Below are 25,750 nucleotides of genomic sequence, written 5' to 3' on the forward strand. Positions count from 1 at the left end.
AGGTAACATTTATTTAGTTTTTAAATATGTATAATGTTCTAAAAATCTATAAAATCTACATGCTACAAGGGGTTGGAACTCCTTTTTCCTTCAGAACTGTTGCACTGAGACTGTACACTGTCCGTACATTACATTTTAAAATGCAAAAGCAAAATTATTTATTGTTCTCCTTGAAAATGATGCGAAGTGATGTGAGGCACGTCCCAGCTGCTGAAATGCAGAATTGAAGACGCTACAACTGTGGGACTGTTGATGCAGTGTTGTGCTAGCTTTTTCAGGCAGGACCATGAATTAAATTAACAGGACTCATACCCTGCACGACTGTAGGGCCAGCAGTGTTTTGATGCAGCCATAAATATGTTGGTCAGTAGGTCCCTGCAGGATCAGCTCTGCCAGAGAAACACAGATTTACTGCAAGATTGCTGGCTCGGTACTTACAAACATAAAGTAAACGGCTTATGTTGACATAAGCTAATGTAACTGGTGTGCTTATGAGTTGAGTTGAGCTTATTGCGTCACATTTTTTTTGAAGTAGGAAATCGAATTGCTTTTGAGCACTAAAATCACAGGCACTAGAGAAGTTTTAATCTTCTTCTGGGTGCAGATGGTCAGTTGAGGCATCCTGTGGCACATCAACACCTTGCTTTTGTCGATATGCAGCGGGGTTTCTACCTCTGCCCTGGTTCATTACAACAAGGGAGACAATGACCCAGAATCAAGTTGACCTGAGTGCTTTAAATCAAGGCTTCACCAGAGGAAATAAATTCTCTCCCCAGCAGCACGCCCAGCGCCAACTAGGACAAGTAATCCAGACAGAATAAAATCGTCCTTTTAGAGGGCGCTGAGGGAGAGCGGGATGAAGGAAGACACAATAGACCAAGAATGGAAGAAAGGAAGAGAAAAAGAAGAAGGATGGAGAGGTATCACATGGGAAACCAGTCAGAGCAGTCCCACAGAAACTAAAATAAATAAAACAACCATTTGAGCTTTTTCTTCTTCAACTCTCTACAATTTGTTTTCCATATTTAGATTTCTTTATTGAATGTTAGTTTTAAGCTTCCACAGTGTGTCTTTAGTCCCCTCTCTCTCTCAGCTGGTCACGGCAGATGGCCGCCCCTCCCGGAGCCTGGTTTTGTCAGATGTTTCTTCCTGTTAAAAGGGAGTTTTTTCTTCCCACTCTCATCAAATGCTTGCTCATAGGGGTTCGTCTGATTGTAATATTACTGTAGGGTTGAAGCGACGGCTGTTGTGATTTGTCACTATATGAATACAATTGAATTTAGTTAAATTATCTAAAAGACTGACCATTAGAACGTTTGCAAGCATGTCTGATGGGATTAGCTGACTTGTTTACTTACTTTGATAGTTGTTTATTTACATCACCAGTTTTAGATGATATGTAAATAAAGAAATGTTCTTGTAGCCAAGCATGGCGTGTGAATTAATGAGCTTTAGAGGTGCTTATAGGAGCGATGGAGCAAAAATACCCACAAAATTCTATGATAGGATATTTCAAGGAAATTTACTATAATGATTTTTAGGATGAATTAGAAAAAATATTCAATGTTTTATCTGCGACTGCAGCTTCCAGACAGCAGCATTTATTGTGCAAACAAAGTGAAGGGCATTTTCTATCTGTCTTTTCCAATGAGCTACTGTCACTGATGACAGAGTGCTTAATTCTAAGTGTTAATCTGTTGCCACGAGGCGCCACCAGCAGCAGCATTAAAGTGCAATAGTAGTTACACAGCATAAGTCTAAGTATAATAGAACTGCTTAACATTTCAGTTTAACAGTCACTAAAATAACTTGTAACTTATCAGGAGGATGCACGATATTGTCACAAAAATGAATATATATATATGGTCTCTAAAGTCGCCAGTAGGATCCAGTCGCCTAGTGGTGCAGATCTGAAACTAAACAGGGTGGTAAGGCATTTTGCTGATTTGCTGTCTATTGCTTTTGATGTCAAATCCTCTCCAGCCTTAGGTTTTTTTTTTTTTTTTTTTTTTAAAAAGAAGCTGAAAACAGTATTATTCACCACCTCTTTTAACACAATCAGGTAGTCGTACCATTTAGCCACATCGGCCACCGTTTGCTCTTTCTATCATATGGAGTGCAGGATGTGAGAGCTCCAGCGATGCTCCGTTGACTCATTTGTTTACTGTTGGGCCCCTCATCACCGGCTGCTGGTTATCTCCTCCTCGCGTGCCATCATATCCTGGTTGCTGATTGTGTGTTTGTGCCTCATCCAGTGAAACAAGTTTCTACTTTCCACCTTCAACAGGAACAGTTTTTCTTGAATATTTTGCAAAGTACTGCGTTGAAGTTGTTCCCTTTTTAGTTACTTGACATTTCTGGGCTTGTGCTATTGTTTTTTTTTTTGTTGTTGTTGTTGTTGTGTGTGCTAGAAGAGATATGGCACATTCTAGCTTGTGGGCAGATTTTGTTCCTTTTAGACCAGGGGTGGGGAACTCCAGGCCTCAAGGGCCGGTGTCCTGCAGGTTTTAGATCTCACCCTGTGTCAACACACCTGAATCAAAAGATGAATTCATTATCAGACCTCTGGAGAACTTCAAGACATTTTGAGGATGTAATTTAGGCTCATAAATCAGCTGTGTTTGATCAAGGACACATCTAAATCCTGCAGGACGCTGGCCCTTGAGGCCTGGAGTTCCCCCACCCCTGTTTTAGACAAACCTAGACTACCTGTTTTGGAGTCTGTGATAGGCTAAGCGACCAGCTGCTAGTTTAATGTAATATAAATGGCATCTCATCCAACTGCTGACAGCAGTTTTAAAAAAGTAAACAACACTATTAAAATTAAGGGTTTTTGATCTTTTGTACTGAAATACTTTAATATTCATCAAATTAGGGCATCAAACGAGAGACATTTTAGTAAATTATCCACATTTATGTTAAAAAAAATATGAAATTACCCAGGTCTACTTATACAAAATGTCTTTTTTTGTGTGTTTTTGTATTCATGCATTTCTCAGATAAAACTTTATCAAAGGTGTCTCAGCTTTTAGTTGTCTCTTTGTGGTGTTTCAGCTCACCACTATAACCGAGAGAGACTACCTGTTTTCAGTATTTGACTCCAAACATCCATTAACATCAGCGTCTTAAACCACACGTGTACGTGCGTGCGTGTATTTTAACGCGTGTGTGTGTATCTCACCAGTGCCTGTTCGGTTTTCTGTTTATCTGTTTACGTACAGCAGCAGCTGCTACTCCTCTGCTCTCTCTTCTGCTGCTGAGTAACAAGGTTTCCTCTTTACTCTGTTTTCAGCGAAAAAAGGAAACTGCTGCTGTTGCTACTGAGCGAGTGGAGACTGGCGCCCAGAACATAACACAACATAAAACACGGACAGATCGGTTCATTGCATCAGAGCCCATAAAAACCAAAATTTCCAAAAAGCGTTGGTCTTTGCGCCGTGTTTATTTCTACATCTGTGGGGACGTCAGCACATTATAGACATATCATATTTGTACTTGCACGGTTAATTGAAAACTGCCGTACGATACAGCGTACTGCACTGAAGGTGTGATTGTGTGCGTGTGTTCCTGGCTCTGTCTAAATGCAGACCTGCCTTTTGTCAGTTTGACCACATAGACTTTAGTTTGACACATCCAGGGGTCGTGTTTCGGTTAATGAATGTGTTTTGTCAGAAAGGTCAGGTGTCGAATCTCAGTGTTACAGTCAAAACTAACGGCTTCCTGTTTTAATTGCCGTGTGCTGTGTCATTAGACGTTTGCGCCGTGTTTCTTCAACACTGGATAAGGGCTCAGAATAATTGGTAGTGTGTGATAATGAGGCCTCTGGGGTAAAGCTTAAATCTCTTTAAAATGCTGTCAGATGAGTTAAAAAGCTGGTGTCACTGTCTTATAATTATCAGATGATGCCACCTTTTTCATTTAATAGTTTTTGGCTATTCTTTCCATCATTAATGATAACGCTGCAGCACTTAACTTGCAGAGAACAATCAAAGAAACAACACTGCTGAAGATGTTGGAAACATGAGGTATCGTGCACCTCTATAAACCTCCCTGGCTGCACGCAGGTGTCTCAGCTGCACAGCGCTAACAAACCAGCGCTGTCCAAATCAGCAATTAATGGCTGCAAGACATCACAGCTCGACTTTCTCCAGACTTTATCAGACATGGAAGTACCCAGTCAGCTATGAATTACTTATTGAAGTATTGCTGTTACAGTCTAGCAGTTTTACCTGCTTAGGAAAAAGTGACAGTATACTGTTAGAAATAGAAAGTAATTATATTAAAAAGAGAGTGTGCAGTCCAGAGACTGCTCTGTGACAGGCTTATGGAATCTTCTAGCCTCCCAGCCTTTCAAACACAACATAATGATGGAGAGCATGTGAATTCCAAAGTCTGCGAGGACCAACTTCCTGGTTTAATTTTAACTGAGTGTACTTGCTGTAATTGTGTGGCCTCACAATTTAAATAAAAGATGTTAGTTTATTTTTGGATTTACCAAAAACTGATGATGTAACAGCCAGTATAATCTTCTGTTTCCTGCCTATATACACTAAGCTCCCAGTCTCAGAAATTACTTTGTATGATTTTTAAAAAATGGTTCTTCGGACCAAGAAGTTAATAGGCCAACAGTTTGAAATTCATCACACAGCAAGTCAGCTAATGCAGTTTTAGAGTGGACCTGCACTTCTGTTGCGATCTAGGTCTGATTTATACGGCCTTTCTGTCATTTCCCCATACCGTAGATACCTCTGACATGACCTCATAGTGTCACAAATTTGCCTCTCCATGATAGGGCTGACATGCTCCGTCTTGTCACGGAGAGCGGATTGATAGCCCTTGTTCTGCTGTGTACCCTTAGTAGGCTCCATGTTGTTTTCTTTATAACTTTATCAGCCTCTCACATCACTGTGGAGGAATTTTGTCCTAGTTTTCGTTAGTTTTGCTTCAGTTCATTGAGATTTGTGGGCATTTGTTTGTGCACAGCTTTCTCAAGGTCCCGCCACAGCATTACAGTCAGATTGAGGTGTGGTTTTTTACTGGGCCATTGCAACGCTTTGATTCTTTTTCATTTTGTTACAGATTTGCTGCTGTGTGTTGGATCATAAGATAAGATAAGATAACCTTTATTAGTCCCACACGTGGGAAATTTGTCTTGTTGCATGAGATAATTTGGGGCAAGTTTTAGCTGTCGGAGACGCAGCGGCACATTTGAGTCTAGAATACTTTGGTATACAGAGGCTTTCATGGTCAACTCAATCACTGCAAAGTTCCCAGGTCCAAATCATCACTGTGATTGACAGTTGGTATAAGGGCTGCACAGTAAATTTACTTTTAATCTCAATAACAAACATGATTCAGCAATTTTGAACAGCTTTTAAAAAGAAATCTCGTAGGTTTTAGTTTATGTGAGGCACATTCTGGTTTTGTACAGGTGACCACATGCCTACATAGGCCAATCCCTGCTGTTCCTGCAGTGTGTAGCTTGAAGTGTCCTAGACTAGTCTGGATGAGTAACACTATGCTGAAACACAGAACAACAAAATTCAAATGTCGGGCACATCTGAGGGTGAAGAGCATGGCCTTCCAAGTTGATCATCCATCCATTGTTTGGTAATATTTCTCCTGGCAATCATTCCCAACAGGCCAAATTTGTTCAGTCTTTTTCTAATTGTACTCTTATGAATTTTAATATCTAATGTGCTAACTGAGTAGTGTAGAGTTTTTCTGAGCAGTGCGTGGTCTGACCTTGGGAGGAATTTGCTGGGATTTCCACTCCTGGGAAAATTGGCGACTGCTTTGAATGTTTTCCATTTGTGAATAATCGGCCTCACTGAAGAATGCCGAATTTCTAATTGTTATAAGCCTTACCGGATTGATGGACAGTAACAATAAGATCATTGCTCGACACTTGCTCATGATCAGGAAATCAAATGCATGTGATTAGCAGCACTCGTCTTTAACTTACCCTCTTAATTCTTATCAACGCAGTAATGGTGTTTTTGGTTTTTCACTCACTGATTGTAAATTTTGGGTTAATTGTTGTTAAATAAATAAACAGTTGGTGTATGTCATGTTTGTGCGTAACTAAATTTTAAGGCCTACAAGGGACCAGGCTACTTTCATTCTGATATGTAAAGCCTTATAACTGAAGGAGAGTGCTTTCTCCTTACCAGGACTATATATATCCTTATCAGTCTTCATTAGCACTTCCTTCCAGATTAATCCATTAATATATACCGCATACTTAATACCAAGTGTTCTGTTATGCAAAATGTCCGCTTTGCTCTCCTTGAGTGCAATATGTTATCTGAGGCCGTCACCTTCAGCAGCGCCAGTGAAAGGCACAGTATGCTGACAATTACTGTGCAATCCTAATGGTATGGATTTGTTTTTTTTCTCTCTCTGATGCCATCAACACTTTTGTAGGGCTTAGTAATGAACACAGAGCTGGCATTCGCTTTGTCAAAGTCTTTGCCGTTCAGCTAAACTAGGCTTTTTTTTTTTTTTTTTTTTAACCCAGAAGCTACATTGCTCATTGTGGACATGAAATTGGATTGAGCTCTTACTGCGCAAATGTCCTCACAAAATAATCCCATTGTACTTTTCCAGAAGTGGCATAAAAAGTTGACATAGACTGAAAGAGGCACTGTGCAGCGCTCAATCCTCCATTTCACACCAGAACCTCAGAGAAATCCTGTAATAAATTTCCCATTTTTACTGTAATTAATAGTGAAATTGTCTCCTCTGCCTCTCAGTCCTGACAGGCTTTCTGCGGGGAGTGAAATCCTCGTATCTCTGCAGTGAATGATGGCGTGTGTCACTTGTGCGACAGCTGTAACTCCTTCTACCGTCTTGCTGAACGGTTTCGGTGGTCTTTTTAATCTGCTTGGCCTGTCGGTGGCATTAGCAGGTGATTAAATGAATTAGCCTGACCCGGAGACATTAGCACTGGGCTGGAACTCGGGGTGTGAGGGATTCAGGGAGCTGTGGTGGTGATCGGGGAGCGCGCAGGCTCTTTCTGCACACACAGTTTGTCATGACATAGAGGGGTTTGTACAACTTGCATGAATGCGTGCACGTGTATAGAAAACACACAGACGCGCGCTCTGTCAAACACAATGGAGTATTGTGTGTGTGACACTACCACTACTGTGTCTCTACGCAGTACGTCCTGACACAGCACACGCCCCCTCGCTGCTAAATGTCATGTGAAGTTACTGACATGATTAGTGTATCAAAGTGTGCCAAGTGTGTATACTCGCGGTGACAGTTACGTGCTGTAAATGCTCCAGGGTTGGAATAAATAAACAAGATAACGTGTTTGATAATCATTTGAGTCACTTTTTGATAAACACAGCTCTGTAACTTGGGTTATCTTCGGCCTCCCCTAATTTTGAATCATTGCAAACGGAGCACCTTTGTGGTTCGTTGTGCTTTATTTTTGGAAACAGTCCAAAATTCTGATGGAAACTGCTGTGCGTGAATGTTTCCGTCCTTTGATGAAATGCTTTGCTGTTGATGTTTTGCCGTCTGGTTGCACGATTTGTGTCTTTTGACCTTTTTGGCTTTACATCTGCTCGTGACAGGCAGAGACAGATCACAGCATTGCAGCACATCATGTACAGAAGGGTCCACATTGAGAGAAAGCGGACACATGCATTGAGTGAGTTGCTGATTGACAGGGTCACGGCCGTTGTGGGCGGAGCCTTCTTATTTTGGCAATGGTGCTTTCCGGCTGAGAGGGCAGCTGTGAAACTTTATACCTCTTAATTGCCATCTGTTGAAGTAAGTGCTTGTTAGGGTGATCTATTCACTACTTGAAGAAAACTCTCATTGGAGTAACAAGAAGTGTATTTGTAATGCATTATGAGGGCATTTTATGATGATATTATGGATGGAATAAGTGACTGAATGTGAAGTCATTAAAAAGATAGTGGCTTCATTTGAGATATTATTAAAGTCTTTTATAAGCTGTTAAATAGAGAGGTGTGCATACTTGGCATATAAAAAAAACGTTGTGTTTTCAGTGGGGAAAAAATGACCTCTGTGCTGTTTTTAGTCAGCACTGATTCTACTCGAACGCTGACACCGCTTTTGTAGTCAGCCAGCATCCATTTAAGCTGAACACTTATCTCTATTCATTATGTTAAAAAACTTTCTTCGTCAAAAACATTTTAATGAGGTGTTGAGTGGGACAAAAGGGTGATGTGACGGGGAAACGGCCTTTAGGTGTGGGACCACTGGGCTTCGTTTTGAACTTCAGACCTGTTAATTTATTCTATATTTTTTCTTTTTTTGTGAGCAAATGTGCATGAGGACACTAATGATGGTGCTCAGAGAAAAATATTCAAAATGAGTGACTGACTTGGAAATTCTAATAGATTAAATGCCATTTTGAAGCAACGAATAGAAAATCGTGCCTACCTTGCATTGCCTCCGTGCGTGGAGGGATTAACTTTGTGTTCATTTGTGCTGCTCTTCATAAGCCCTTTCTTACAGACTACACTGGGTGTATCTATGTGGGTGGAAGAGAAGGTCTTGCATTTTCTTACAATTAGAGGAAGTCTTCTAATTACAGATAAAATGCTCTGTCGGTTCCGGCTTGGGCTCTGTGTTCAGTGCAAGTTTGTATTATCGTAAAAATGTCTGTCCTGGTTGATCATGGTGTCCAGTGAAAACAGCAAGTAGAGTTCAAGTCTACAGTAACTGATTCCTGCGCAGATGCCTCAGCAGCTGATGCGTCAGTTCACAGCAGCCCAACAAAGCTGCCAGATTGTTTTATTATAAACATCTAAAAGCAGGGGTGGGTTACTTTGTGGAGAAATTAGAGGCGTGTGCAGCATAAAAAGTCTTTAATATTTCATAAAAGGTGTTTAACCAGTCAAACACTTTTTAATATGAAGCATTTAGCGTGCATTAGCAGTAGCATAATGCAGGCTGTGTTGCAGACAAATGCTAGTCATTAGCTGTATCAAACTGACACGATTGATTTAAAGAGCCTTTCTATCGTTACCACCGAGGAAGTTCTGTGAGTCTGTCTGTCTGTCTGTTGGGATGCCTGAAAGAGATGCACACAGATATTCCTCAGAGTTATATCAAAGGCTTCGGAGTAGATGATAAGGATCTAGTTTGGGGAATTTTTGGAATTGAATTGTTCTTTATCTTTCCACTTACATTTCACGCCATATCTTCTCAAAAACAGCTTGATGTTCTCAAGGAAAAAAAACGTCACAAACCAATCTGGATATCTTGGATATAAGAGGTTTTTGCACAGTGTGGGCTTAGCAGAGTTATGCACTCCTGCTCGCCTCTTGTTATAAAATGAGAAATGCACTGCATGTATTTGAACTACGTCTTACTACCCCCCACGGTGCCTTGTCCTTTTCTTTTGTTGGTTGAACTCACAGTTTTCAAACTTTAGATTTTACTTCTGTGTTTTCATATTCCTGCTTCCATAGAAGCTGGGTTTGAACTAACCCAGCAGCACCTGCCTGTGTAGCAGACGTAAAAACAGCACAATACAGAGTTTTAGGAGTGACATGGATAAATGCACACAACTACTTTCCACCGCTGCCTCAGTGACCTGCGCCCACAGATGGTGGCTGAATGTGTTTCCACCACATTGACAGTTTGGGTTTATGGCATACTTTCCTTTCCAGACCAGTTAAATGGTAATCTTAATTTCACAGATGGTAACAGCAATTCATTCATTTGTCTAAAATGTTCTCCATCGCTTACACGTGGTGTAATTTGATCTCAACGTACAAAAATTCTCATTCTTGTGTGACAAAAGTATAATTTTTTTAGTTTATTTAAGATTTAAATAACTTTAAGTCTCCATCTTGGATTGAATCATTTTTAGTCTATTTTGTTGCAGTCTTGAAGTTTGAGTTTGTCGTCGACCTTGAAATCAGTCGACCTTCAGTTGGATTCTCTTGCCAAATAAAGTATATTCCTCTCTGCTGCTGACGAACACGACTCAAACATTATCCGGCATTATATGGAGACAAAAATCCTGCCAGGCATTTAAGAGGTTTAGATGAAATCCTGCCAATGGAGTATTATGTGCTGTACCGTGGTGTGACACACTCTGCTGCCATTATCTACATGTCTATAACCCTTAGTGCCCATTCACCTTCATAATGATGATGGAAAGTCCTAAATGACCTCAGTTCAGCTGGTTTCTGGAGATGTTGGTGGCTCAAAGCTGATGTCAGTGCTGCTGCATATACACACACACACACACACACACACACACACACACACACACACACACACACACACACACACACACACACACACACACACACACACACACACACACACACCAGTGGATGAGGCCTTAGTCGGAAGCATTTATTCCTTGCTTAAGCATTTTAACACAATCCCAATAAATGAGCAAACTTACGAACACCCACTCTAACTGACCTGGATCATAGAGATGCGAGTGATCAGTGAAAGAAGGTACAATGTCTCTGTTTCTTTTTGTAGCTCGTCCTGCACAAACAGTAGTAAACAGCTTAAAGCAAGAAAAAAAGCCCAAACTTAATTTGTTAGGACATATTGCTTTTTGAGGCCCTGCCTTTGCCTTTCATGTTATACCTTTTCTTCTTAGACTTGAAACAAGAAAGTCAATTATGGGTTGAGACTAAAAGGTTAAATGGAAAGTTGACTTCGGAAGGATTTCCTGTCTATTGCTTTAGCGAGGAAAGAGTGTGTTCCTAAAATCCAGGCTGCCTATGTTTTGTAGTGGCCTCGCCTGCAGTTCTGTGACATTGCAATCACAGCAAAACAGGGCTTTTGTTGTAGCAGCTGCCAATTTATGAAGACAACAACCTAGCCTGAATAAATTCAGACTGTTTATTGCAAAACTGTTTGAAAAACTGTGTATAATTGCTCTGTTTTGGGAATTTGAAAAAGCAGGTCAGACACCGAACGTGAAGCAGCTGCTGCTACTAGTAAAGTGTTTGTGCTTCACGTTCAGTGTCTGTCCTGCTTTTTCCCTTAATTGTTATCAAATGTATGCTGTGTCTTTTTCACAGAATGCGTGAGCGTAGTGTAACATTGGTATCTGCAGCCAGGGAGCCGATTGAGGTCAATCTGTGATTTGCAGCCTTGGCCCCGGGCGCCAGCTGTGATATCACCAGAGGCTTTACAGTCACCAGAACACCCTGTGTTTTACATATCTTCACATGGTTTGTCTTTGCCTCCTGTGAGGCCATCGTATCAGGTACAACTGTTTGCCTTGTCTGATATTTAAGTCCTGCTGAAGCACCTAGTGGGCCAGACGGTCTCTCCTTGAGGCTGCGAATGATTTATTCTCTACTATCAGAAACTGTTTAATAAACACCAATGACTGTGCTGATGTCAATTTTACTCTTCAGCTGGTTTCATCTTACAAAAACAAGTCGGCGTATCAGCGTGTGGGCATCTTTAAGTTTTACAGACTGAGTGAAATCATCCAGTGGAAATGCCTTTATATGCTCTGTGTCACTGCTCCCAGAATATAGCATGATAAAGAGCATGCTGTCAGCAGTTTTTCAGAAGCTGTCGGCTTTAGAGATAAACTGTGCTTTTTATGGATTTTGATGTGCAAATTTCAAATGTAAAAAAAGCTGATTGGCTACCATTTTCATTTCATGTCCTGTTACATGTTACACCCTTTTCATCTGGTTATGGCCACTTTAAATGATAATATTTCACCTTTATTTGTTACAGAACAATTTAAAAATCAGAAAAAGGTCTAGAGAAGAGAGAAGACTTAATTTGAAACATTATATTGGCTGTAGCTCATGTGGCAGAGCAGGTCAGCCACTAATCAGAAGGTCGGTGGTTCGATCCCAGGCTGCCTCCTGGCTGCATGCCAAATATCCTTGGGCAAGATACTAACCCCATGTTTGCCTACTGGTGGTGGTCAGAGGGCCCGGTGGCGCCAGTGTCCGGCAGCCTCGCCTCTGTCAGTGCGCCCCAGGGCAGCTGTGGCTACAATGTAGCTTGCCATTGCCAGTGTGTGAATGTGTGTGTGAATGGGTGAATGACTGAATGTAGTGTAAAGCGCTTTGGGGTCCTTAGGGACTGAGTAAAGCCCTATACAAATGCAGGCCGTTTACCATTTATATTAGAATACACGCCCGTGTTTTTCCACAGTTCACTGAAAAACTTAGTGACCAGTGTGTTAGCATGCTAGGATGTTGTGACACGGAGGAACGTCGGTTTTGTCAGTTACCCAGAATATTATGACATCCACAAATGCTGATTTCACCGCTTGCATATCAGCCTTTGTATGTTTCCTAACCAAACTAATTTAGTTATTTAGTAATGTACGGTGCCAAAAGAGGAAATGCAAAGGTTATAGATGTCTCACTGGTGCAACTTTGATGAGTCGCAGTACTATAATCTGCATATTGTGAAAGAAAAGTAAAAAGTTGAAGTGATTTACTACTACAAGGAATTACAGAGCAGAGGTCAAAAGTTTAAATCTGACAGTTGCGTTTTACACCTCATATAGAGCCCGATCTGAAAATTACCACCCACTTATACTACTGCCATTTGTTTTTTCAAGGATCAAAATGTATTTTAGTCATTTCTGGTTCCTGCCAAGAACTTTTTGATTTACTAACATATCATGAAAACCAGAGCCAAATGACAGTTTTAAGCATCATTTTCATTTTCAGGGACCCAAAATGAGCAAAATCCAATGACATTTATTTTGGATGCACTTTGGTTGTAGACCAGTGGAACACGTGATGAACAGAGAGAGTGCTTCATCGTTAAAACACTGACTTTTACTATCTAACGAGGGAAAAATTCACTCCTTCACTCCTCACATCTCCTGCTTGTGCATGTTATTAAATAGCATAGTGTGTGTTTTGTGCTGTCTCCCTATAGTCGCCTTCTTTTTCCTCTTACCTCCAAACTGGTTGCAGTAGACGGCTATCCCAGTCATCCTCTTAGGGAGTTCTTCATTCCCTCTGTTGTCAAGTGCTGCTCATTGGTTCTTTACATTATAGTATAAAGTGTCTCGCATTGACTTTATACTGTACATGAGAGCAGGGTCACAAACACAAGCAAACAAAGCTTCTATTGCAAGTTGTTCCACTTTGACATCAAAATAGCAGCAGGCTGTACATTCTGTAGCCCAGAAACCAGTGCACAACCAGCACACTGCCATACTGGAGCCATAACTTGAGAAACGTACAGAGGAGCTGGCAGACATTTTTCACTCCTGAGTACTTTAAGAGTTCCCCCAAAAGCTCCACCATATGGCTGCCTGAGAGGCAAATTAAAAAGTTCACGTTTTGCTGCTTGTAAAGTTAATCACTGCTGATGCATAGTAACGTAAAACGACAGCCTGGTTAAGCATGTGAACATTTTGATCAACTCAAAACTTCTGTCAGGGATTTTCTCTGGGATTTTGACAGCTGCACAGTTGGATTTTAGTCAGAAACTTTGATTGTGAGCCATATGTGTGTTTATTCTGTGGCACACTCTGGACAACTGATTTAATTAAAATCAGTTCTGTTAAATCAGAGGAAGAACTAAAACTTTACAACAGATGGTGTATATACATATGTGTTAAACTACATGTGAAGTAAGACAAAGTTTAACATATCTCTCATCAACAGTTGGGTAGGTTTCTATCTTCCTGTCTTTTCTGTCACTTGGTGTGTGCGTGTGTGCGCGCGCGTGTAACATCATTACCTCTGCTCTGATTCCCCTAACTTGATCAACAGTAGCTCCTGGGTTTCATATTTCCTGCACTAATGCCATTGAGCATCAAAGACAGCTAAGGAAAACAGTGGACACTCCGTGTTTGTCACACATCCCTTCTGAAGTTAATTCACTTTGCCTGCTGCCCTGACAAATCGCAGCGAAAGAGAGAGAGCATGGGGTCAGTTGGAGACTAAATACCCACTCCCACAGAAACACTGCTGTCTGAACACCAGTCAAAGAAAGTCAATTATTAGACACTGGAAACCTGTTTGGAACTGTTAAGAAATTAAAAGTTAAAGTAGATTAGATTTTTTTTTCCTCCAGGTCCTAAAAAGAAAATAAATTGTCTACTGTAGAACATAAAAAGCAGAGACGGCTCTAAGCCAAAGACTTGCTCAGTGACCACAAACTGAAAAAGGAAGACTGTTGCCAAAAGTTGTGGAGAAGACAGACTATATGGCCAGTGATGAGGATGAGACACAGAATCACTTGCCCTCATTGATGACCTTCTTCCGCCTGTCGTGGGCTACGTGTTGAACTAGGCCTTAGTCATGTCTCTCAGCCTTGCCATTAGTGTTCGCTGCCATGTTGTTTTGGGGTGGTTTTGTTAGCATTTTTCCAGGTGGTGTCCATCTTAGAGCATTTTACCTTTTACTGTGTGTCAGTATTCTGAGCACTAAGGATATCCGGTTTGACAAAGCTGTTATAAAGTCTGACCTGTGTTCAGCAGCTGTATTGCTTTGACTTCCAGATGGGCTGGAGTGTCGCAAATGCTCTGCATGCCTTGCCAGGCCTTGCACTGCTGTCATTTTGTGCTGAATTGTTCTCGCTTACAAGGCTGTGAAGGTAGGCAAGGTGCACAACACCTTGGTTTTGGAGGTGTTGATGTTTAGAGCTGTTTGCCTGTTTCCTGGCAAAGGTTTCATTTTCCTCCTGCAGACTGCAGACAAACTGTTCTCTTTAACAGAAAAGTGTATTTCAAATTCATATTTCAAATTCACTGAATTCTTAAAGTTAAATTTACGCCTTTGAGAAGCTGACAAGATGATGCTGCTTAGCATGCACAAATATGGATTAACCTGAGTGACACATGCATTCATCAGCGCTAACAGAGCACGTGAGCCAGCTTTTTCCTGTTCCGATCCGATACAGATCTCTTTGCTCTAAATATTTGCAGATACGGAGTACTGATCCATTACCAGTTTTAAACAAGAAGCACCCTGAGAGGGCAAGTCTCCACCAAAAGAAATATATACTTATTCAGGAACATTGAACATGTATTCAAATTGCTGAATGAAATGCAAACAGGCTAATGCTACCAAAAACCTAAACTTGGTGGAGGTATTTAAGAAACTGTGTTCCTCACTCTGAAGACGGGGTCGAACTGTTCCTTCGTGTAAAAGGAACTCAGGCTCGATTTAAATATTATTTACTTTCTAGATACAAAATACAATATAGCAAATAAATCCAGGAATATGTATGATACTGCAATACTGTACTCTCAGGCTAATAAAGCCCATTTTGATCTGGACGGGCTCATTCACAGTACTTCAGAGGAAACTTTAACATTGTAAAATCCAATACGTTGCAAAGTAAAATGGCTTAATACATTTTTTATTTTTTTTTAAAGAGGTTTTAGACCCAGTTTATTAATCGACATTTCCCTCACCTGCTTCATTTGAAAACTCGCGATGTTAGAGTTAAATCCCAAATCTCACACTCCCATGATTTGTGCATTAACTGGCCATATTATTAGGTACATCTGTTCAAGTGCTTTCTAATGCAGATATTGAATCACGGTCCAGCACAGGCCAACACCTCAGTACGTTTAGAAATAGTACAGACGAGCTGTTGAAGTTCAAGCCGAGCATCGGAACGGGGAACAGAGGCGATTTAAGTGACTTTGGACGTGGCACGGTTGCAGGTGCGATATCCACTTTCGTGGATGATCAGAAATCTTTTTCCCCCTTTTGTAACCGAGCAGCAGTGTTGCGAGGGCGTGTGCATGTGTGAGTTTATTATCTCATCAGTTCGTTCGCTAAAATCAGCCCCTATAAACCAGAAACGGGCGGCTGCCTCTCTGGCTGCAGTTCAGCTGAGCAAACTTTCATTTCGCCGATAAAATAGGACAGTAAAAACTTTAATGCTCTTTGCTAAATATATAAAGTATAATATGAGCAAAACAGTCAAGTCTGCAGGTCGTTTATGCTTTCTACATATAAAAATAAAACTCCTCGCAGATGAAGTCGTGTAGGCGCGCTGCTGTGTGTGACATTGTTTATAACCCTTGTCTGTAACCTTCCACATCATCCAAGCGGTGTCCTTATTACCCAGCATGGTGCATTTCCTGTGTTAGCAGTGATAGGCCTCGGGATGAGCTTCACGGTGTGTTTCATGTCCTTACTTGAATGCATGGGCCTCCTTGAGGAGGAGCAGGAACAGATGCTTCTGACAGAACAAACAATATCACACAGTATTTATGCACCGAGTTGATACTATCACAGTACTGTGGGAGTAAGTAGTAGTCTGTCAGAGTATGCTCACAGGCAAAACATTAATAATTCTTCTAATGAAGTGTGTAGTTTTTTTTTTCAGGCATGCGTTGCATATGTGGGTAGCACTAATATATACTAATATATAACAGTATACAGACTATCTTTTAAACCAACAAGTGAAACTGAGACAGGAATTCTGCGTTCACTGTTTCCTAAACGACGTGCGGTGCAAGAACTGCCGACAGCTTCGATTTTAAATTCCTGTAGAATAATCTGAGACCCTGCAGCTAATCCTCCTGCATCGACCTTTTGAGTGATGACCCATTCTTTACTAAGCATTTGCTATCACGGCCCGTTGTCTCCATCTCGTCGGTTTTGAGAGAGAAGCTGTGAGAACCCGCTCACATCTTTGTGCTGGAAACTCTTATGCATCTAAGAGTCAACGGTGTGTAAAGGTTTACTTTCATTTGTGTGCTGTGATGACATTTTTGCACCGCTCACTTGGCTGCCACTTGAGAATGTTAACGGAAAACTTCTGTTGAGCCAAGCGGAGACAGACGCGCTGTGCTGGTAAGCTGGCGACTGAAAGTGATGCTGTAGGAAGTGATTGTGCTCCTTGCTTCCTGTCCGTGTTTTTAGCACTTTGGTGCTGCAGAGGAAATGTAGAACGAGGTTGGTGGAGGCTGAATACATAAAGCAGCATTTGCATTGTGGAGCCTTTCATCAGGGGGATGCAGCCAGACTGCACAGCTTTCACTGGTGAACAGCTGCGGGCACAGGGAAATGCTTATCAGTGGTTACGTGATAGTAAGTAACAAAAAAGAAGCCAGCATGTATCATGCATGCAGCATGCAGATGTTGACGTTTCAAGCTATTTACTTAGTGTTGTTTGTTTTTGCTGTGTGTGTTTGTGTGATAGATGATCGACGATCGCGTGATAATCCTGCCAGACCTGATGAGAAGTTTTTCTGGCTGTGGCGTTAAAATGTCCGTACATTGTTGTGAGTGCTGTTCAAAGGAAGTAGCCTGACAAAACTCAATCACTGCACTTTCCACTTACTGTTCCTGCATGTTTATTCTTTATTTACTCAGCTTAACTTTTTGCAGCTGCTGATCTTTATACAATGACAAAAGTAAATTGTCTCCTTTTTAGGTTTCACCACACAGTTAGCTGTTTTTTCTTCATGTCCACAAAAATTACGAGTGACTGAAAAATGGGCTTTTGCTGGTTCACTCATGGTGCTGCTGTCAATTGTCAGAGAGAAAAGGAGAGGTGCATTTTATTCATGTTTACATGAATGCAGCACTGACATGAAAAGTCCCCGCGTCAACTCGCTGCTCCGGTGCTTTTTTCTCTCTCATTGTGCTGGCGCTTGCTTGTAGTGCTCAGGAAGCGGTTTGCCTTGATGGAGGATGGTAGAAAAACTGTTAACAGCTCACAAAGCAAGTGGATCACCAAGACTGTGACCCATGCAGTTCAGTTAAACATTGAAACCGTGACCTCTCATTCTTGCTCTTGATTCTCTCTTAATAAGTAAAAATCTGCAAGTTGGTGAAAGAAATGAAGTGGTCATGAAAAAAAATATTGATTTCATATTTGTTCATTTGTTCACAACAGACATAAGAAAGTAGACTCTTAGCAAACGGTGGTTCGGTGCCTTGTTAAATGGTAGCTTGTTCTGGGGTCTGTTTAACTAGGACACCAGAATCTCTGTGCACTTTGCTGTGGTGTGTCAGACCAGCACTTCTTTTAAATGTCAGTGTGTCCCAATAGACTCTGCAATGTAGAGCTTTTAAAGTCCAGAGTCGGCTTGAATAACAAGCATCAAACAACTTTAACGTTTTATTTACTGGTGTATTAAAGTTCCAGAAGATAAAAAGTTTATAGCTGGCATTTTGTGGCTCAGCTTTTCCCTCCGTCTCTTCTTCCAGGTCGTTCACCACTGCTGAAAGGATGATGACGATCGTGGGAGGAGGCCACGGCCGGAGGTGCAGCCCTCGCTAGAATCCTACCTCTCTTCCAGTTCACCCCTTTACCATCGCCCAGTGTTGCTGTCCACCCCACCCCAACCCGGCACCATGGCCAACCACCTGGAGCTGATCCAAGAGCTGCAGCAGCTGGACAAGGTGCCCAGTCTGGAGAGACTGCGGGCTGCCCAGAAGCGGCGCACCCAGCAGCTGAAGAGATGGGCTGTGTATGAGAAGGAGATGCAAAACAAGAAGCGAAAGGCCGACAAGAAGGGACGCATTGCCAACAGCCTCCAGCAATCAGAGCCCAAGAAACACGTGTCGTTTGCCGCCAGCGTGGCGCTGCTGGAGGCTTCAGCCAGGAATGATCCAGATGAAGGTAAGACCAGTACAGAATATTAATGATACGTGCAGATCAGAAAATAAAAGGGTGGCTTATTTATTTCTGCTTGCCTAATTACAACTAGTTTGGATTCATTACATCAAGTCTACTAAGTATTTTGATTTAGCTGTAAAATAAAGGTATTATTTACGGATATGGGTAAGTACAGCTGGGGTTATTTCTTTGTTGCTTGCAAGATGACAGGAGGATGAACAGGCTGCACCGAGGCCAGGCATTGCCCTTTTAATTTATTTATTTCACTTTAGTGTTCCTTGCGCTCTGCGCTGTTAAAAAAATAAATAGTTCAAATAAAGTTTTGCTCAACTGAGCTCAGACTTACCCTCGACACCACGTTTGAATAATGACACTAATTTTGGCCTCACCACACTACTTCCCCTGGATACCAAAATGCCAAGGTCAGGAAAACGATTAGCTTGGCCTGCCCACTTAAACCGCCAGTGGAAGTCACTCCATTCCAATTGAATTTGTTCTGCTAGGAGACTGTTTTATCATTGAGAAATAATGGAGTTGTCACACTGAGATGAAACTCTGCCAGTCTTTTAATTAAAATTTCTACGGATGGGGCCCCCCTATTTGGAGATAATGATTGTTTTCCTCCAGTACCGGCAGCCCCGTGTTGCTGTGGCTGTGCTAACAGTGTGTCGGCGATGCAGGGATGATAACGGGCTGCTATCGCTTAGATTTTGCGTCTAATTTAACGTCACTGTAACTTGAAATTGGATTGAAGTCTGTTTTATTTATTTATTTTTTTAATCGTCACAAATGCAGCCCACAGCAGTGCTACTGTATATTCTTTGCTCGTGCAAGCTGTCTTCACAGATAGGACATCCCTCTCAAGGCTGATGTATTTTCACAATAATATTTACAAGGCTGAAGCTACACTGCAGTGTCTGTACACACACATGCACATGGACTGTTCACTGGCACGTATAAGCTCCAGCTGGAGTGTGAGACACTAGAAGTCTTGTGATGTCTACAGGGGTCTGCTGGATTTTATCACGGCGTGTAGCTGAAATTAAGCTTTGGTGTAAGCGAAAGGAAGCTACTTAATTGGGTAAAACTAAAAAAGAAAATCTTTGATGTTGTTGTTGCTGGTTTCACTGTTGTGTGTGATGTGAGAAATGGTTTGAGCATCATTTCGGGGCTTTTATTGCAAACTGCTGCGCTGTGTGTATTTCCCAGAAGGTCTGCTGAGGCGCTTAGACTGCACCAGGATGTTGGGGCTGATCGTGTGAGTCTTTAGATCGGTTTTGAGAAACCACACGAGGAAGCAAGGAACACACAATGTCTACTCATCAATATTGAAGGTTCCCTTTCGGGGATGGTTTAACAACAACAAACATTTGTCCGCAGTCACACACTAACTCATGTCAGATCGAATGAGTATTTATACACCACTGATAGATTTCTTTGTTTTGACCTCTTCAGCTGTGTAGGAGCTTTTCTCAGTGTCCTCCATGTTAAGGATGCACACATACAAAATCCTTTATGATTGATTCCTGATCAATTTTTCAAGTGTAGAAAAAGGAGGTTTTTAATTTACATACAGCTAGACTGGGGATACATTATTGCTTTGACTGTACAAGGTGTCCCTTCTTCTTTTGATGCAGTTATCGATAAACTGGCTAATTAATTGAGCATTAATGCTCTTACTTACCGGAGCTGCTATAATGTGACTCCTTGTGGTTGCAAATGGATTAGGATGAAGTTGGCAAAAGTGAAAAGACTTCATGTTCTTCTGTGACACAGTTGTGTCGTGACAGTGCTATACAACGAGCTACGATTACCACCTCTAAGCACAAATTTATTATCAGAGTCTGAAGACTGTCTAGAAATAATAAAAGAGGGCTTGCATGTGTCTCAGATGTACAAAAGCTCCACCATCATGAGTCTGATGTCACTGTTTTGCACAACTGTCAGAATAACATGCCAGCAGAGAGAAAAGGAATTTTCCAAATTTAGTGTGCATGATTTTTGATGGTTCTCAGCTTTTGATTCCCTTTCCTTCTCCCTGTGTCCTGCAGTACTTCACTATAGAGACGTCTGCTATCACTGCTGTCTAATGAGAGTGACCATGAAAGAGGCAGGGAGGAAAAAAAAGGGAGACAGGATGTAGTGTTGCCCACACAGCTCCAGTGGCAGCTGGCTAGCTTAGGAGCTTGATAATCTCCTCTCTCCTTCCCTCTGGTCCCCAAATGCTCGATCAGGCGTCATGAGTCCACACACTGTGCTGCTCCAGCACACAGCACCCTTTTTACAGAAATGTTACATGACAGTATCATTTCAAAAAGGCTTACATATATATATTAAAAAAGGAAATCGAAAGTAGATGAAATGATGGGAAAAGGTTGAGAAATTTTTAAAATCGGGACTGTTGGACAGAAGTTAAACCCCCGGTCGGCCTAAACAATGACTACAAAGGCGGCGCTAGCAGCAGAGAGTTGACGATGAGGCTGGGAACAAAAGTAGCCATCATCACCTCTTTTTCATGAAGAGGACGGAAGGGAGAGAAGTAAATACAGAGAGACTAACTTTGACCCAGGAGTCGCTCTAAAGGCCTCAAGGCCACAATAAGATGAGAGACTGGGCTGACTCATGTTTTAATCCCTGATTGGTTGGAGTAGGCGAGCTGCTTCCTGTGATTCTTTGCCTGCTCTTTTTTTCTCTCTGTGGTTTGGGTCAGAGCTTCAGAGCACGTTGGCTGGAGGTGGCCTGTGATTGTGTGAGGACAAGATGACCAATATTGTGTGTGATAACTCCTATGCATGCTTTATAAATGATGGTTTTTTGGTGTATTTTCAAGCTTTACTATATTGACTGTTATTAAAATTTTTGTAGATGCAGGTGTGCAGGTTTTATGCTTGCATTTAAGTGTGTGTGTGTGTGTGTGTGTGTGTGTGTGTGTGTGTGTGTGTGTGTGTGTGTGTGTGTGTGTGTGTGCATCCGTGCGTATTCTTGTCATTATAACTTCCTGTCTGGTGAGCGAGGAAGCAGACTCACCAGACTGTGAGAGACACGGGACGGGTATGGTGAAGCTGCAGAGGGTATATTGTATATTTATGTTTAAAATTGTGTGTGTGTGTGCGTATGCAAAAAGTTTTTGTGTGGTTGTGACAGAGAGAGAAGGAAGAATATTTGAGCTTACGTGAATGCAAATTTTGAGTGTCTGTCTCAAGATGTGTGAAAGCAGCAGTGAGTAGGAAAGTGCTGGATGCAAAGGGATGCATCCCGAGTGAGAGTCCATTTCTTCGCCCTGTGGTTCGCACCATCCTGAACCCACTGCCCTCTCACAGTGATGAGGGCTGATGGCTGTGAAATTACTGTGAAGCACTTTGGTGTCTTTCTGCGCGCCTCTTCAGCAATTGAGATGGATGGGATTTCTCTTCTCCAGAGAACTGCCGTCCTGCAGAGGAGCAGCCAGTGGGGTCAGAAGGAACTGTCAACAAAACTCAAAGACAGTCAGCGTGGTATGACCTGACATTTCCTCCTAAAACCGCTGGGTAATCTGATGAGATGGCCCAGGAGTCAATAGTATTAATGGGAAGAGGGGAAAAAAAGTAAGAGTAGAACTGTAGAGGGGGGAAAAATGTCTGACTTAAAGCCGTTAAACACCGTCAGAAAGCAAAAATTGAGAAAACAATGGAGGCATTTGGAGAAAATCAACTATAAATAGCGAGAGTGTAAGTGGGTGAAAAGTAGCGTGAATGAACAGGACATTCAGTAACTGCTTTTCAGTATCTTGTGCTGTCTTTCTGTGTGAATGTCTGTACTGTAAGAGCTGCTTTTTTGAAACCCCCCCCCCCAAATCATTCAAACAACATGCTGTCTGACTTTGTCTGGGGTGGGGGGGTGTTTACAGTCGTTCCCAGAAGCAACAGCTGAAGGCGGGTTGAAAAGCAGCCTGTCAGACACAGGGACAGAATTGTTGCCACCGATGGTTCTAAATCAAATAGGACAAAGAAAGCTTAGGACTTCAACCCCTCCTTATCTTTTATCTGTGCTGCTGCTCAATCGCAGTACAAACTTTTAGATATTTTGGTGCAACATCTTCCTCACCAAGCAATCCTACATACCAAGAAGGAAGCTGTAAAATGGATCTAAAAAGGGGAGGAAAGTCTTGTGAATGTGTAAAATGCAAAAACATCTATGGGGAGAAATAATCAACTTGTTCTACTTCTAAATTTGTGCCTCTTCTTCGTTCTGTGGAGAGCTTCGTCGTTTCTGATCATGTGAACGGCAGCAGTGACAGAAGCAGTGGCGTTTTCTTGAACCCAGGTTGTGTTTTGCAGCTTCTTTGCCTTTCCCACCCCTGAGCTCTTTATTTATACACCCACTCACGTGGCAACACCCAGCACGCTAATTACCACTTATTCCCTACTGAAAATCATAACTTGTAACTCAGGGTTGGAAAAGCCACACTTAAAATCCACATTCCATTTTTAGCAATGCGGCTTTTGCTCTTGGTTCACAACCTTTTTTTCTTCTTCTGCCATATCATCATAAAAACAAAGAGGAGGAATAAATGTGGATTTCGGGATAGAAAAATACTCCTGCAGCGAGTAACGCCTCTTGGAAGGAGAATTCACACGTGGCTTTTCCCTTGTTTCTTTTCTCTTCGTATTTATTTGTTTGCAAATTAGGTCTCAGAGGAGCTTTTGTCTTCTTCTGCTGTCTTATTAGACTCATAAGGCCTTCCCCTCAGAGGCCTCGGCCAGGCTTAGCTGCTCCCAGGCATATGGCAGCAATAGAGTGCCATTAAAAAAAGAAGGCAGCAGACACATAAATACTTCACATCAGATGTCACCGCTTGCCAAGAGAAGAGTGACCTTTAACAGTAATATCTGTTCAGTCTCTTTCTTTCACACTTCTCAGTTCACTGTTTCCAGCTTTTTCTCATTCTTTATTTTTTATCTATAGGAGGAACAAACTGCATACTGGTTCATCTCTACATCTGGTTTCACACGCCAACCAACTCTTTCTATCGAAGCACATAAGAAATTGAAGAGCCCAGATTTTTAAAAGAAGCTTTGTGTTGGATTTTCACATCTAGTGACCTTCTGCTTTTAGAAAATAATTCTGTTCTAAATGATTTAAGGTGGTTGAATGACTTTTGCTTGGATTCAAAATATTAGATGAACACATTGCAATGTAAAAGCATTTTAGACAGCAGGAGCAAACGGCCAGCATGGCTCTTTATTTTTTTTATTATAAGCTTTGATTTTATTTGCAATTTTTCTCTTCTAATCACTGCATTGTCTTGGAGTGAACCGTGGCTAAGCAGATTTATTGTAGTCGGATTTATCGCTGCAGAAGCCTCGAGTGTTTGTGCACAACTTATATGATACAGTTTGGGTTTTTGTAAACTCTTTTGCCATGAAAATGATTGAAGACCCTAATTAGTCACATTAAAACATTTAAGAATATTTGCCATATGACTCAGTCACACTAGAGTAAAGATAGATCTGAAAATACCTTGCTAATAGGAAAAATGGCTTGGTGCCTAGTGATTGCTGAGAGGTTAAGAGTGTAAGATCCTCAACCACTGGTTGACCACTAGCAACCCGTCTCCAAGCAGTTGCAGTCCAACTTGAACCGAGTGCAGTTGCGACCAGACAGCTGGACGAAGGTTCGTAAATGATTGCCATATATTTTTATAAACACACACAGATTCCTAAGACATTGCAATAAATCTGTATTACTCTATGCTGTGAAATTATTCAATAGACTTAACTGGTTGTATTCTGGTTATGTTCCTATATAAGCACACACACACAGGGTACCAAGCAGCTAGACTGGACCACATTCGATAGAAAACTGATAACAGACTGACTCATCTTATTGCATTTCTGTCACCATCTTGATGCAACAAAGTTGCTTGAAGATAGTAACGGACTGCAAATGGTCACATGAATTTTAGTCTCCCGCCACTATTTACCTGCTGTCATTCTAGCATAATATAATGTTTGCATAAATAACCGCACTCTTATTTTAGTTGTGAAAGCAGCTTGGTGTCTTGTGGGTTAAATGGACTGACTGTTTTGTCTTTTGTTGCCTCACTGCATGGATGCTCATGATCACACACAGTGGATGAATCTACTTCGTGTCACTCTCTTTAGACAGGGGGAGAAAAAAAACAATAAAAAAAGTTATTATAGTGCGAAGGAAGAAAACTAACCTCCAAACTAGCCAGACTAACTCTGATCTCGCTCTGTTCGTCAGATGGTGTCATTAACGTGTATTTTCGTCAAGATGAAAGAGTAATGAGCTGAGCAGATGAAGGGGAACCGCTCACAGGTCGTGCCATGAAAAAATAAATGTGCAGTGATGATGTAGGTCACTCTGTGAGATTAATGTCACTGCTCTGTGTTAGATTGCCGTGATAATGTCGGGCCAAGACAAAAGAGAATTGGTAAACTTCTGATGATTTGCTCTCACAGACATAAAAGGATGAACTTTTTTACCAGCCACTAAAAGCTGCCCGAGGCTTATTACCTATCCCTCCTTTCAAATGCTTTATAAACCACTAGGTGTGATATAAGACCAGTGATATGACAAGCGCTTTAGGCGTCCATTAGAGGTATGTAGACTTTAATGTGTCCTGGATTTGCTTGTTCTTTTTTTTTCTGGATTTCTTTTTATTTAATAGTAATGCTCTGTGATATTTGATGTTAAACACAAACTCTACTTAAGAAAAAGAAAAATTTTGGATCTTTTGTTTTTCTACTCTGGACTAACTACTAACCCAGAACATGAGGTTGTTTACTCACATGTTCAGTTAAGCCGGGGATGACCTGTGACATCTGTGGAGTAAGCCGGTCAGCCGGTGTCGTGCATCATGTGCTGAAACACAGGTCACTAAAAGGGTGAGCGGTCTGTTAGGACACGAGTGTTGCATGTATCCCTCAACAGTTACTGCTCTGTCCTGACGTCGGTTTGATATACTTGAGTTGCTTCATTGTAACCAATAATTTGAAAATCTGTGAATAAGTGTCTCTGTTGTGCAATATTTGTGTCTAATATTTGCTTATTTAGTGGACAGAAAAATAATTACTGCTAACTTCTTCTGTTTATTTTCTGTTTTATGATTTTATATTAGGTGGACTCTGATCAATTTGCTAGATTGGAAGCCTTATTATGAAACCGCCACTTTGTATTTGCTTTAAAGTTACAG

General features: G+C 41.4%; 1 protein-coding gene across 3 annotated transcripts in view; it reads left to right on the forward strand.

Moving 5' to 3' along the window:
- Window positions 1–25,750, forward strand: part of ppp1r16b (protein phosphatase 1, regulatory subunit 16B) — a 90,379-nt gene that overhangs the window by 11,283 nt on the left and 53,346 nt on the right. The window contains exons 1-3 of one of the 3 annotated variants that reach the window (XM_039612752.1): window positions 16,888–17,015; window positions 17,128–17,209; window positions 18,141–18,555. In XM_039612752.1, coding sequence (XP_039468686.1) covers window positions 18,288–18,555 — 268 coding nt within the window. In that variant the 5' untranslated portion in view covers window positions 16,888–17,015; window positions 17,128–17,209; window positions 18,141–18,287. Of the gene's footprint in view, window positions 1–16,887; window positions 17,016–17,127; window positions 17,210–18,140; window positions 18,556–25,750 lie in introns of those variants that run through there. The other 2 variants (XM_031740395.2, XM_031740394.2) reach the window with 2 other exon arrangements.

The sequence above is a fragment of the Oreochromis aureus genome, linkage group 5 (genome assembly GCF_013358895.1).
Source record: "Oreochromis aureus strain Israel breed Guangdong linkage group 5, ZZ_aureus, whole genome shotgun sequence".
Classification (NCBI taxonomy): domain Eukaryota; kingdom Metazoa; phylum Chordata; class Actinopteri; order Cichliformes; family Cichlidae; genus Oreochromis; species Oreochromis aureus.